The 14,408-nt window shown below is 48.9% G+C and overlaps 6 protein-coding genes across 6 annotated transcripts; 2 read left to right on the top strand and 4 right to left on the bottom strand.

Moving 5' to 3' along the window:
* Positions 1 to 291: 291 nt before the first annotated feature.
* On the bottom strand, positions 292 to 2,403 carry TRIVIDRAFT_61553 (uncharacterized protein; the record flags this gene model as incomplete). The annotated part of the gene is made up of 2 exons (XM_014103515.1): positions 292 to 1,318; positions 1,391 to 2,403. The coding sequence occupies 2 exons, from the start codon at positions 2,401 to 2,403 to the stop codon at positions 292 to 294; spliced, it is 2,040 nt and encodes a 679-aa protein (XP_013958990.1).
* Positions 2,404 to 3,247: 844 nt separating this feature from the next.
* TRIVIDRAFT_61552 (uncharacterized protein) lies at positions 3,248 to 4,810 on the top strand (the record flags this gene model as incomplete). Its single annotated transcript, XM_014103514.1, has 2 exons — positions 3,248 to 3,991; positions 4,025 to 4,810. 2 exons carry the CDS (start codon positions 3,248 to 3,250, stop codon positions 4,808 to 4,810), a joined length of 1,530 nt encoding a protein of 509 aa, XP_013958989.1.
* Positions 4,811 to 5,204: 394 nt separating this feature from the next.
* Positions 5,205 to 6,277, top strand: TRIVIDRAFT_61551 (uncharacterized protein; the record flags this gene model as incomplete). The annotated part of the gene is made up of 5 exons (XM_014103513.1): positions 5,205 to 5,404; positions 5,471 to 5,547; positions 5,605 to 5,688; positions 5,745 to 5,813; positions 5,877 to 6,277. 5 exons carry the CDS (start codon positions 5,205 to 5,207, stop codon positions 6,275 to 6,277), a joined length of 831 nt encoding a protein of 276 aa, XP_013958988.1.
* A 256-nt stretch (positions 6,278 to 6,533) lies between these two features.
* On the bottom strand, positions 6,534 to 7,538 carry TRIVIDRAFT_220226 (uncharacterized protein; the record flags this gene model as incomplete). The annotated part of the gene is made up of 1 exon (XM_014103512.1): positions 6,534 to 7,538. The coding sequence occupies one exon, from the start codon at positions 7,536 to 7,538 to the stop codon at positions 6,534 to 6,536; it is 1,005 nt and encodes a 334-aa protein (XP_013958987.1).
* An 801-nt stretch (positions 7,539 to 8,339) lies between these two features.
* On the bottom strand, positions 8,340 to 10,132 carry TRIVIDRAFT_30485 (uncharacterized protein; the record flags this gene model as incomplete). Its single annotated transcript, XM_014103511.1, has 3 exons — positions 8,340 to 9,020; positions 9,080 to 9,902; positions 9,975 to 10,132. The coding sequence occupies 3 exons, from the start codon at positions 10,130 to 10,132 to the stop codon at positions 8,340 to 8,342; spliced, it is 1,662 nt and encodes a 553-aa protein (XP_013958986.1).
* A 1,270-nt stretch (positions 10,133 to 11,402) lies between these two features.
* Positions 11,403 to 12,707, bottom strand: TRIVIDRAFT_61548 (uncharacterized protein; the record flags this gene model as incomplete). Its single annotated transcript, XM_014103510.1, has 2 exons — positions 11,403 to 12,377; positions 12,450 to 12,707. 2 exons carry the CDS (start codon positions 12,705 to 12,707, stop codon positions 11,403 to 11,405), a joined length of 1,233 nt encoding a protein of 410 aa, XP_013958985.1.
* Positions 12,708 to 14,408: the final 1,701 nt, after the last annotated feature.

Below are 14,408 nucleotides of genomic sequence, written 5' to 3'. Positions count from 1 at the left end.
ATTTAAGCATGCGACTATCCCTAAAATTGAAAATTATTAGCAGCATTAGAATTATCAATCGACATATTAAAGAACTGATCAATGACAACTTGCCTCGCTTTGTGTGTAGATGTGTGTGTGTGCTTACATGTGGGCATAAGATCAATTTGATTGCAGCCTTCTAGTTGACATGTTAAGAGGACTCTATCGGAGGATCCTAGGATGTAGATAATACATATTTAACTACAGAAATTTTAACACAATGACATTTTTTATTAAATACCGCTATACTCTTCACGTTAAGCTATTATGTTAGCATAAAATGATGGGCTCCCAATTATAATCGCCCCCGGATGTCTGCCACGTCATGAAGTCTTTAATCTGGCCATCCATGAAGCCGTCAATATAACAATCGCCCACAACCCTGAACCCGTTCGTGTTGTTAACAACTGGTCTCACTACACAAGGGAAACAACACCCTTTGAAGAAGATAATGCAATCTCCCGTTTCTGAGTTATTGGGGACGAGCCCAATATGCCCCTCGGATGACACCGCAAACTTTTTGAAAGCAGTGGTGAGTTTTAAAAAGTCTTCCATCCTCGGGGGCGGTGCCATAGATCTCATCCCTTGCGCCGCCTGTCCCCCTAGGATCATATGCCACACCGAAAACCAAGCCTTCATTTGCTCTACTGATGGCTGTATAAGCTGTTCTGGGGGCATATCTCTGCTATATCTACCAGAGACTGGCTCTCGCCAAGGCATAATGGATTGGCTCATTTCTTTAGTCAGAGGACCCATGCGACGGAAAACCTGGTCCGCAGGCCATATGGTCAAGTCGGTACAGATAGTCCTGCAAAAGTCCGCCCATTTCGTGTTTGGGGAATTATTATGAGCCAGTTGCATCCACTGAAAGATTGCTTGCCACAGGGCCTCATCACTAGGTCCTTCTGGGACCCTTTGACCAAGAGATCCGATATTGTCTAAAATAACGCCTTCCACCTGGAGTAGGGTATTGTTATTTTCAGGAAACCAGACCGATGGTTTTGTTCCAAAAGTAGCATCATACATTAACAGTGCATTGATCTGAGTTTCATCTTCATAAAACTCGTTCCTTATAGACCAATCTGGTACCCATGAGGGGAAGTTGTCGTTCCGCAGCCGTCCGGCTGCTGACAGGAGGTCGAGCGAGCCAGACTCTTGAACAATCATCCTTGCTGTATTGATGTAGACATCTTCTAATCCCCTACCGTAGTCGGGATAGATAAAGGAGTGATTATTTCCAAGTTTGATAAGAGACAGAAGAGCATAGACTTTATCCCGAATATCGGTGGCGTCTCGTCTATTATACAAGCAGAGATACCTGTAGAGTAGGTATGAATCAAGGCTCCCAGTAATCTCAGCCGCTACTGACCCCTCAAAGTCTCTTCTCGGTAAGAGCGATGTCAGAACAGACTGGTCAGCTTTGGCTCCATATCGAAGTTTTGAGTAGATTTGACGCGTCTTTTCAATGCTGTCAACATGAAAAAGCAGACGCTTCACAGCAGAAGCATATCTCGGCGGAGCGTCGTTGGTTAAATATGGGGTACAGCAATCGGTTATGTGAACACGTATGCCGATGGCTGCCTCCTTTATCATATCCCACGGAGCTGCGGCCGTTCGATAGATGAAGATGGGCGAAAATCCAACCACGCTCTCTTGTAGAGTCCATACGCGATCCCACCACGGTTCTTGGGTGAATTCTTCAAACGTCTGGATCAGAGTCTGCCAAGGATATTGCGAGTCTTCTGACCCATCAAATGTCCCTCCCCATTGAGGCACAGTACCCAGGTGGTCGTTGATCTTTAAGCTAATAGCCCTTTCTAGGAAGGAAAAAAGGATCAAACTCTTTTCATCGTTCTCCAATGTTACTCCAGAGTCACCGATATCCCATTGAGGAGGTAAATACGCTTCAAAATGCTTTTGGCCATGAATGCTAAAGCGAAAGTTGTGCAGCGCTTTCACTTTTTGAAAGTAGTCGTCAGCAGCTAAATCGATGCCAGATCCAAGAACGACGAATACTGTGATAGCAGAAGAGTAAATAAGATCCATAACAGAAACTTGAGAAGAGCGCTCTGCGACATCGGCCTGGTTAATGCAGACAGCGTCAGCCCAAAGCGGCATGCTCCATCCAGTGCGACGATAGTAGCGAAGGGCGGTCTCTAAACTGCGTCCGATGCGTTGCTCATGGTCATTGATATGCAAAGTACCATCCTGGAGAGGCCCTCCCCAGACATATGAGAGAGCGACATATTCCGGGGTATCGTCGAGGGAGACGACGCTGATCTTGCAGCGGATATCAGCAGCCCATTCGTCTGGAAGGATGGTCAAAAGACGAATTTCTCCATCCTTGAGAGGCAGAGATGAATAGAGAGCCTGCAATTCCATTGTTCCAGGAACAAAATACTTGGTGGGTAGAGAAATGCGGCTGTTTTGTCGGGGGCCCTGCTGTATGTACCCGTTCGAAAAAACGTAACAACGGTTACCAGTGCAATATCATGAAAGATACATGTAATAAATGCAGCCGATTCTTTGAGTCTATCCGCAAGCACTGCCCTCGAATAAAATAATCTAGGGGCCTATTCCGTTAAATGCCTAATCAAAGTTAGGCGTCGTCCAATTCCCCGCAGACTTTGGCGTCTAATGGTATCAGCTCGAAGTTTGGCTCCCTACAAGTACCTCATTTCCACCTCGTTAGAAGACTGAAGCGTATCTGAATCATCCGTTCGTTCAAGTCTACTCACACCAGCTGATCAATTAGCTCTGATTCAGCAGCAATATTAGGCTAGAGGCGCACCATGAAGCAACCAAGCCACAGCCTCCCGATGAAGAAAGTAAACAAATCATGAGATTCCCCCACAAACGTCTGGTGTTTAAAGCCAAGAGTCTAGGCCGCAATCGGATGGCTCCCGCATCCATAGCGTGGGCGGCCTACAAACCGATTGCAGGCGATTCAGCTTTGTCCGACCAATCAGTCTCGAAATGGGAGCACATCGACGCCACCATCAAAGAGAAACTCAATATGTCGATGCGACTACTCATAAACCTCGATGTTACCCCGCGCGATATACTATCGTACACGTAAATATAAAAAGGCACAAACGCCGAGATGTAATGGAGAATCAGATTCCATCTTCTTCACCAATGTTAAGCTTTGCCTGGCATTCATCTTCATGGTACTTGTCTATACATTCCCAAATCGTGGCTGAATTGCTCCAAAATTGAGATGAAAATGTCTAGCTCGAGTCGAGACAACACACCCGAAGGCCATGAGGCCGATGCGTTAAACTTCTCAGATCCCACAAACTCCAGGCCCCTTGTTATTGAGAGCAACTCTTGGAAGAAGGCCTTACGTCGTGATCGCTATTATGGCTCACTTCTTTTCAACGTAGCGGCCTTCATCCTTCCTGCCCTCTACGGAACCCTATCTAAACTCTGGGTCGCCAACATCGATTCCTCAATGGTCGTAACAACAGACGCCTTCACCTACATGAACACCGCTTCCGAAGCGGTCAACGAAGGTCTCCCAAGAGCCGCCTGGGTGATTATTGGAGACGAGGCCTCTCGAGGTCTTACCGAACGCCTCCAGCTGACCCATACTCTGATCGCATTTCAGTCTGTAGTGGGGTCTGTCCTGAGCATAATATTCCTCGGCGCTGCGCCAAAGTTTGCCGACAGCTTTGTGCCAGAGGAAGTGCGCGCCGCGAGCTTGACATATGTGCGCATCACTTCTTTCACGGTGTTGAGTGGTGCGATTGAGACAGCTGTCGCGTCGGCAACGAGAGCCTTGGATAAGCCTGATGTGCCGCTAGTCATCAGCTCCATCAAGTTTGCCGTCAACATAATCCTAGACCTATTAATCATCTCTCGCTATCATGTTGGATCGTTCGAACCAACAGTCAACATGCAAGGCATCATTCAGTTGGTCTGTAACCTGACTGCTGCATTGGCTGGATTGGCCTACTTCCTCTATTTTGTAAGCTTTTCTACATGGCGAAAACAACACCAGTTCCCACTCGACGGCCACATTACAAGGAGCAACAGCGCCCTTTCCCCAACACTCCGAGGACTACGGGTTTTACTACAGCCTGGGCTCATCTTCTTCGCCGAGTCAGCCATCAGAAATGCATTATATCTTTGGCTAGTCACTACCGTTGTTTCTTTAGGAACGGTTTACGCCACCGCCTGGGGGGTCTTCAACACCATCCGCTGGGGACTGGTAATGGTTCCTGTACAAGCCCTCGAAGCAACATCCCTTCAATTCATCGGCCATAAATGGGGACAATGGCGCCAGCTAATCGGAGTCAACAACCGAAGGCCAAAGGCAGGCTGGAAAGAAATCTTCAGTCTCATTAGCCCATCACTGCGGTCACTGGCGATTGCTCTGCTCGTCGAAGTTCCCATCGCCATCTTTCTTTCGACCTTTGGCGCCCGGCCCTTTGCACTCTATATCAGTGGATCAAGCGAAGTGGCTGATGTTACTGCGCACATGTGGCGGACTATTGACTGGTGCTACATCTTTTATGCAATGTCGACACAGCTTGCGACCATTTTGCAGGCCACCAGACCCAAATGGTATCTGTATCAGAGCTTAGCGAGCAACTTGTTATATGTTCTACCATGGGCGATAGTGTGTCAAGTTGTCCATTTGGATGAGAAAAATGCATGGACATATCATAGTCTCATATTCGGAGGCAGCCTTGTGTTTAGCTTTGTCGATGTTCTGATAGTAGTCGGCGTGTGGATGTGGACGCTGTGGGCCGGAAAAGCAAGACTAGAGGTGATTCATAGCTAGTTACCTCGGAGTAATTGGATTACTGTGATGCTCGTGGTTAGCTGAAATACAAGTTGTGGAGATGTTTCAAGTTAAAGTCGCTCTTGACTGTCGTGTATACATATATATACTTCCAATATACAATAATAAATCGCTTTATAAAGTCCCATCACTATGAATAATGTGTTTATCCATGAGTTGTCGCAACAAATGCTGGTTATTGTGTACTATGGATGATGAAGAAGTCATCTCTGCCGATATCCAGCAACTGTCGAGTCTAGCTTCGATCTGTCCGTCGATCGGCCCACAGCCACCCGGAGCGGGGTGGGTCTTCCGAATGCTGTATTTAAGTGTTGTTGAGGGGTTGCTTCATGGCATGAGATGGTTTAGATTCACTCATATCAACTCCTTCAATATGTCTATGACAACCGAAGACTGTACCAAGGTCCGACCCGGGTTCCCGCGGTCGGTCCCCGAGACGCCTGAGAATGTTCTTGAACAGTTCCAAATGAGAGACAAGGTCGTGATTGTTACTGGAGCAGCGGATGGTATTGGTCTCGCTGTGACTGAGGCTATGGCAGAGGCGGGCGCAAACGTTGCTCTGTGGTATAATTCGTGCGTTGAATTCCCAGAGACTGTTATCTCCATTTACAATGCAGTGGACTCATAACCGATTCTAAGGAATGATGCGGCAATCGAGAAAGCAAAGAGCCTTGGCGAGGCTTATAAGATCAAAGCTGCCGCATATCAGGTCGATGGTACATATTTATGTATCTGCTACCGAAGTTTCTAATTGGTGCTAATCTCTTTTCTAGTCTCCCAAGCCGAGCAAGTGAGCAGAAGCATCGCCAAGGTAGTCGAAGATTTCGGCAAGATTGATGTTTTTGTTGCAAACGCGGGTGAGTTATAAGTGCTTATATTACCGTGAGATGCATTGATGCTGACACTTCTCCAGGTATGGCAATCTCACGACCAATCCTAGAGCAAACATTAGAGGAGTATCAAAAGCAGATGTCTGTAAATGGTCTGTAAACCGGTTCTCTTTCCAAGGTCAAACATTGGAACTTCATGCTTACTACTCAAGCAGTGGACGGCGTCGTGTTCTGCTCCAAGTACGCTGGTGAGGTCTTCAAGAGTCAGGGCTTCGGCAACCTTATTATCACATCCAGCATGAGCGGCCACATTGTCAACGTGCCTGTTGATCAACCAGTGTACAACGCCACCAAAGCCTTTGTTACGCATTTCGGAAAGTCTCTAGCCCGTGAATGGCGAGAATTTGCCAGAGTCAACATAGTGTCGCCCGGATTCTTCGACACCAAGATGGGCGCCAACCCTCTAGCTATCAATGAGGCGTATCGAATGGCGGCACTTGGAAGGCAAGGCCATGTGAAGGAAATCAAGGCTTTGTATCTGTATCTTGCTAGCGATGCATCAACCTACATGACCGGGAGCGATGTCCTCATCGACGGCGGCTACGTGCTTCCATAAGCATCACACTTTGTCTCTTTGGGCTCTATGGTCGGGATGACAAAAATTAAACCATAGTAACTACACAAACACTTAAGACTACATGTATCATCTAGACTTCGTAAAGTCGTGAATCATTCCAAATATCCAAGCCCATGATCCTCATAATCTTCATACTCGACCATAAAATAATTCTTTCTCTTGAGAAATTCGAAGCAACAGCCCCCATTTCGCTATCCAACCAAAATTTCCTCACCAGAACGTCTTTTCGATCCCTCTAAAGATGATGTTGGATCTGACTTCTCGTCGCTTCATTCCCTAGACCCAGCTTCACAAAGTGAGTGAACAGCTCTCTAAGCATCATTCGAGATAGCTTATGGCCCTCATCCTCCATAATGTCTAGCTTGGCTTTGTAACCAAGATTCCAGAACGTTTGCACGGTGTCTTTCGCGTACGAAAAATGGACTTGCTTATCATCCATACCATGGAGCAAGATCACCGGTGTAGAAGCGTCTGAGCGATCGCAGACCCTCTTAAAAGTTGGCACCTCCCCCTTATCAACAAGATACCGGAGTAAGCCCATCAGTCTTCCAAGTCTCGCTTCGTGAGTCTGGTCATTGCCGTCATTAACACAAAGAGTCCTAGCTGAGGCTTCAGAGCCAGCCCCATCGACATCAGAGAAATCTTCTTCCATTTCTTCTTCCCCCTGTCCTCCTTCTTCCTTTCTCTTCTTCTCCATCTCTGACCAAGCGTTTACCACCGCCTTTGTCTGTCCGTCCAGGGCAATGTACTTCAAATCCACGTGAAACGGCATCACGGGGTGAACTCCCAATAGACCTCCAATTCGCTCCTCCATCTGGAACACAGTCGCTGCCGCAATCCCAAATCCAGTCCCGAAGCCCACAATGAAGACATTTTCCCGCCCAACAAACCGAGCCTCGAGCCGAACCATTTCCTCAAGCCATTTGATGTCGTAAGAGAGTTGCATCCATTGGATCGCAGTCGCTGTCTCGTCCGCACCAATTGGATCATCAGACGTGTACCAGTAGTTCCCGGCGCATGGGTCGTCCGCTGGGCGACGGCTCATGCCGTCAGCTGTCGCTGGAGGGTCTCTATAGGGCGCGTCGTAAAAAATGCATCTTACGTCCTTAAGAATATTGTTTAATCTATGAGGTTTATTCTCTTGTTCGATTTCGCTAAGCAGTATCTTTCCTGAGGATTTCATGTCAGGTAAGAAGATGAACGACGCCGTGGCGTATTCAGGGATTTCGCGCACCGGCATATCGTAGGTTTGTTGGTGGCAGGAGAAATACAGTAGCAAACGTTGTGCCTTTTTGGGGCATTCCAATTCACGATGGAAAGTAGTAAAGATGTTTCCACAGTTAATGGAAAGTAAACAAAATTGTTGACAATAGAGGTGAATGTTAAGCGCGAAGTCAATATCGAGAAGAGCACCAAGTGAAAGTCGGGTCGCCTTGTATTCACTTTGAAAACAAATGAGAGGTATGGATAAGAAGAAAACGAAGAAGAAACCATGAACAATCAAGTCTTTTTATAACCACAGACCATAAACAACAACAACATCAAGGATCTTCCGAGTTGAACCTAGAAATGCGCTTTTGAACCTTACCGCGCAATTTGCCCTGCACCGTGAACCTTAGTCTATAGACTGAGTATTGACTTATACTTACCAAATTTTGCCATGGCACCTTCTCGTACCCCTTCAAGTACCGATTCAGTAGATGATTTGAGTCATTTGGGCGAAGCATAATCCTTTACTAAACCGGCCATCGAAGCCGGTAGAAACACACACATTTAGAATACAATCGTTACTGGTCTCCTTCCGTGATCCTTGCCAAAGAAAAGAACTGAGTGTTTTGCGTTGCATTGTCAGATTTTCAGGCAAATAATTATAATTATATTCAGAATGATTTATATACGACGTGACGCCTACGCCTAGTTTAAATCCCCCTTGAACCTCCAGAAATCCACATTAAGGATGATCCCATAACAAATACTATATACCAAAGATACAAGAGAAAAAAAGTTAAAAAGTCAGTATCCCGCCTTATCCGTTCCTATTCTAACGCCCATTGTCGGCAAATGCCGCCATGCTTCCTTTGCGCCGCAAGTCACCTGCTTTGAGTTTCCGCACCACTTGATATGATCGATCCAACTCGTTCTCCACAGCACAACGTATCCTCAGCGCCGCTAACGCCGGCCACACGCTCCTCTCGCCGCGTAGTATCCAGTAGTTCAGGGTATCTCGAGTAGGCGTCTCAAGCAAACGAACAAAGTCGCCAGCAGTCACCTCTGGAACTAACGTCATAGATGCTGCTGGTACTTGCTCATCGACAAGGAAGCGGCGGATACTCGCAGGTAGAAGGCGAAGCGAATCTAGTTGCCGCAAACGGTGTCTAATTTCGAGTCCCACCATTCGAACGAGGAAAGCTGAGAGCTGTGTGGTCTTGCTTCGAGTCTCCAGTAAAGACGGTCCGTGCATGTCGGACTGTAAGAAGGGAATAAGATAAGGCCTTGCTTGGCTGACGATAAAGTGATTCACGTTGAAGAGCTCGGCGATTCGCCGAAGGGGAGAGTCACGATCTGTGTAGGAAGCATGCGTCCAGTGACGGAAGTCAGTCGTGTTTGCTGGGGCCCAAGGAACAATGTTGCCGTGAGCGTCTTTGCACAAGATTGTGGCTTTGGAGCGGCCATATAGAGATGGTGAAGAGGCATTAGAGGCGACTGCAGCCGTCCAAATCAGCTGTAATCATCAAAGTCAGCACATTAACAGAAATTCTTTGACTCTTTGGTTACACGTACCACGTTCGGAGCAGTGATGTAGTTTAGCAGAGTCGGTACCCCTGCCCCCTGACCATCCGTCGCCACCGTTATGTTGAGCACTCTCTTGCTGCGATTGTAGGCCTCCTCGAATGTCAAGTCACCGACATTTGCCCTTACACACTCCTCGAGTACGGTGACATCCAGGAAGTAACCCTCACGCGAGAATCGACGAATCCTCCGTAATAGAGTCTCCCACCTCGACTTCAGGGACTGCTCAGCAGGGATTTGACCATCTTCCGTCACCCCCTTGGATGCAAAGGCACTGAGGTCGATGCCATCACCCCGTAGAACGGCTGGAAGTTCCTCCTCTGTGTGTATTGCTACTAGCGCAGCGATTAATGCACCAGTTGCCGTGCCAGTGATGATTCGGGGGAGCAAGCCTCTCAGAAACAAGGCTTTGACTACTCCGAGATGGCACAGACCAAAGATGGCGCCGCCTTGGAGGACCAGTGTCGTCCGCCCAAACGCTTGTCTCGTATCGTGGATAAAGTCCAACTTCATCTGGTTCGTCAACGCCTTTTCGTTGGGATGCAGGCTCGAGGCCGCACTCGTCGGCAGAGCACTGATGTCCTCGACAGACTCGGCCACCTGAGCAATGTATTCTTCGATCAGGTATTTGGTCCCAGAAAAGGATCGGTTGTATAGTTTCGGTACGGCGATATTGCCGAGGTTACGGACGAGGCCCGACCGGAGCAGGTTGACGAGCTGTTCGTAGTTGTTCTCCTCTCGTGCGATGATGAGTGAGTCTAGTCGCTCTGTTATGAGCGCCCAGTCGTAATACTTTGACGTTGGGTTGTTCCTCCTATTCAGAGACAGCAATGGTTAGTACAGTCTATACAATCTTCCAAGGAAGGAGATTGATTCATCTGCATACCACAGGTCGAGCCCCAATAGGTTGTCCAGATGGAGCGCCGCCTCCTCCCATTCCTCAAACGTCTCTGCATTGCGCAGCAGCTCAAGCCACAGCTTGACGGGGTTCTTGCGCGTATACCAGCTCAGGAGCTTCTTCAAGGGCGTCAGAAAGACGATCATGGCGATGGGGAGCATCAACGAGAGCGCCGTTACCTTGCGCCAGAAAGTAGCCACGTCCACCACCACCCTACAAACAGCCAGGACGAGCCCCATGATTACGCCGAGGAACGTGGACGGGCGCCCCAGACCATCTCACGAGGGCTGCTTTGCCGTTGCTGCTGCTGTTGCGTCGTCACTGTCGCTGTCGGTGCTCGTACACGTTACACGTTGCGTTGCGTGACAACGGTGGGTCGGTTCAGTTCGGTTTAGCTGAGTTCAGTTCGCAGCGCGCCGAGGACAAGCGAGAGGCGATGGCGGCATCGCAGGCCGAGCTCTGCAGTTGCAATCTTGTGATAGCGAGCGACACAGTACAGGTAATCGAGGTTTGGGCTGCAAATCAGCTCAATCGTGCCGTGCTGATTGTTGTCTGATCAAGCTGCAGCAACACCCGGGCCAGCACCACGGCAATTGATGACATTTCCGGCGTTCCTTTTGCCGTTTTCCCACGGCCTGGCCGCTAATTAAAAAGACGAGCATGTGATGGATTGTTGAGGAGCGCAAGTATGAGATCACCCTGGGGCAGCGCCACAGCGCCACATTTTCCCGGCCTAGAACATTTGACATGCGCAGATGCATGACAGGGCAGGGAGTCTAACAGCATTATCGATAGACAAGTATCGGCAACATGCATCAAGGTGACAATACAATACAACTGAAATACTGTACAAACTACATACTTGCGTACCTATCGGAGCTGCAATTCTTTCAACCCTTCTTTCATCTTTAAGACCTTCAAAAAAAACAATGATAAATTCCACTACGTTCATTCTCCTGTCCAAAGTGGAGGCTTCGCAAGGGACCACATTTCCTCTCAACGTTTTTGACTGGGGCCTGTCTTGCCACCACTAATATACTAATGTGCCTGGATCGAAACGGCGTTGGGGAGCCGTCTTATTCATTGTCTCCCTCGTATAATTTACGGAGCAAGCTAGCTGGCTGACACCAGGGAGTAAGTTACGGAGCATCGGAACAATCGTTCGATCTGGACAGATCTGATGCATTGCCCATCGATTGACCTGTAGTACTAGAGTTTCAGAGAAAAGGTACTGTTTAGAATACCAATCAAGTGCATAACTGCCTCAGCGTCTCCCGTCTGTATCCTTTTGCTTTTGCCCAAATATCAAACTGTCAAGCTGGTAATTAGTTTACATGTATAAAAAGGGCTTGGCGAGTCTCCGTCGACAAGCCATAGCCCTCATCTTCCTTGGCCATATACCTCCCTGAAAACATCCTATTCGTCGTCATCATCAATCACGTTTCGCCGTCTGCCTGATCTGCCACTCGTCTCCATGGGCTCAACCTCGTCTCCTTCCGCATCTTCATCGTCTTCGGGCTCCTTGGTTCGTTGCCTCTTAGACCGTGGAGCATCATCCTCATCATCCAGGATATCTTCCTCCTCGTCATCGTCAACGCCACTCTCCAGCTCCTCTTCGTCACTGCCCACCAAGAAGCCGTCATCCAAGTCGTAGTCTTCATGTCGCGAGACACCCTGGGGCAGGTCGTCATCAGAGTCATACTCTGGACGCCGTCTCTTGGGTCGCGCAGAGCCAGGCGCTCCTCTCTTTCGGGCTGCTCCAGACCGAGGACCCTCCAAACCGCCAATTGACAGCCCGCCACGACCGGATCGTCCCACGCCACCGTCCATCTTGGCCACAGCATTGTCGCGCTTTCGCTGGGCCTTCATTCGCTCCTTTTCGGCCAACTCAGCTTGCTTCTTCTGTAACTCGGGATCCACCACTGTCTTGATAATCATCTCGCTGCTAGCTGATGACTTGCTAGCGAGAGCCATTCTCTCTGCCAAAACGGACAGGGCGTTGTCTCCAACAGCCTTGTTTGGTTTGACTGTGTACTGCTCTGTCAAGTGACCCACAGTCATCAGCAGGTTGCTACTTAATTCGGCAGCGGCAGCGTAGTAATGGCCGTCCTTCAATTCATCGTAGGGCTGTCCGAGACCTGGGGCCAAAGCTTTCTTCTGGACCTCGTAGTGTTCGCCGGCGACGGAAATTGTGACAGAACCATCACTCCACCGGTAGATATTCGTATTGCTCTTCAGTTCGTTTGTGCTTGGATCTCTGCGAACCCGGACGACATGTTTTGGGTGCTCTGCCTTTGCGTTTTCAAGATCGAATGCGGAGGGTTGGAAAGTCTCTTCCTCGTATGGCTCGGGGAGAAACCTGACAAATTTCGGAACACGCATCACACGAAGCTAGCCCATCCGTAAGCATGTTGATGGTCAAGAGAGTTTGAGTGCCCTGGTACGGCGCTCCGAATCACTTACCGAGTCGTCAGATGGTTTAGGGATGCGATGGCGATAGGCTTGCACAGCCATGACGATTCTATCCTTAGTTTCCTGTCGTGACTGGCTTCCATCGTACTCTCGCGGCTCGGCCTCGCCATATGCTTCGGGATCAGAGGCGAGATCATCGTCGTCTAGAATGCGCGCCTGGGGAGAGGCATCGCCCTCATCGCCCTCGTCGCCAAAAAGGTCATCGCCGCCCTCGTCGATGGCGTCAAGGGGATCCTCTGAATCAGACATTGCGCGCTGCTGCAAAAGAACTTGTCCAAGAAAATGTTGTTTCGAGACTTTGTAGGTGCACAAGAGAGCCTCAATGCACCAATGAAGGGAATAACTGATCCGCAGGGATGGATATATTGGCAACGCTGCGATTTCGAAATCTGCTGCGCGAGGCACGTTTGCAGAGCGCGGTCTCAATTCGAGCAGCAACTCGGTGTTGTGGCTGGTGCGCCTGTCATCAGCCACACTTACGACTTGGGAATCTTGGAGCAGAATCTAATTGGTTGAATTGAGCTGCTTAGTCAGACACTCCAGCTAGTGCGAATTTCTTCCGGATATCGGGACCAGCTTCACGCTATCCACAAGGCTGGGCTCGTGCACAACCGTCTTGTCAATGGGAATCCATGATGGTGGCATTCCGATGTGAGAATGGTCTTTTAAAATATCAAAAGTATCAAGAGACAAGTCTTGCATATCTGATTATCCAGAGAAATGTTTAGTCAGCGCAAGAACCAGGCGTCAAGGCTGTATTTTGGCGGGTTGATTGATTGATTGCATGTGATGTTTGATGCCAAGTTTCAGAAGCACATCTTTTTCCACTGCCACCTCAAAAAAGGCCAAAACAAAAAGACTACAGTATATCCATTTCACTCGTCTTATCACCAACTTCTGATCTTTCGTCTGATACTCAATTTTGAAAGAGTAAATGCCAAAACATACGAGTACAACGGCCATGGGCATCAAAAGTTCCAAACGCGCCGCTAATGGCTGACCTGAAACCTCCACACGCCTAAGCCATGGCTAGCCAAGGGAAAAGCGAGATTGTCCTCATTACTCGATCCAAACGGCACTAACTCCCCGTGCCAATACCGCAAGGCTCCGTACTTTGTACTTTGTAATAGCGCCCGTCAGTTCCTTATTGCAACGGCCTCGCAAGGCGTCGTAAGTACTCGTGCTAGTCTAAAAGCTGGGACCGACACGGGGACTCGTAGCATTTTAACAACTCATCCTCGTCTACTCCGTATCCCTTCAGAAGCATCCGAATAAGCAGACATACTACGACAGCCTCAAAGGTGACCCGGTAGCGAGCACATGCCACTCAGCCCTGGACCAGCCATTCTGCACCCCTATTTTCTGCCTGCATAGGATCCCGTGACAAGGCTGGAGCCCCGTCTGCAGTCCATCTGTTTGCTGCACCCGCCCTTTCGCACCCCGCCTTTTTACAATGTCCAACCTCTTCTCTGGGATGTAAGTGAAGCCGTCAGATGCCGGTTGCTTTTGTTTGTTGTTTTTCTTTCTCTCCGTCTCCTTTATCCCCGGCATGTCTGATGGGAGAGACAAGGTAACGCAGCACAGCTGCTGCTGCATTGCCTTGTTGAGAAAACTACCCGATTAGGCTTCATTGAGGGAGGGGGTCCTGAAACGGCGTCTCCCAGCGGTGAGGGGCAAGTGTCTCGAGCTGCTATGTGTTCGCATTTGATATCCCAAATATCATCGTCATTGCAACCGAATTTCGATCGTCTTGGAATCCCATTGGAAAATACTCGTCACCGCAAAGCTTTCGGCATTCAGGCTTCTATTTCGCACTGCTGAGATGCACTCAATGGCTTGGGACACTCCGGCTGGGCACCCTGGACTGAGGAGCTCCCAAGGTGCCACTTTTAGGCATTATCGATATCCAAAAGACAGCCCATCATCTGGACCATGTTGCATCGGCATTGC

Source organism: Trichoderma virens, assembly GCF_000170995.1.
Source record: "Trichoderma virens Gv29-8 chromosome Unknown TRIVIscaffold_4, whole genome shotgun sequence".
Classification (NCBI taxonomy): Eukaryota; Fungi; Ascomycota; class Sordariomycetes; order Hypocreales; family Hypocreaceae; genus Trichoderma; species Trichoderma virens.
The sequence above is the reverse complement of the archived record's forward strand: the minus strand, read 5'-3'. Positions and strand labels throughout refer to the sequence as shown.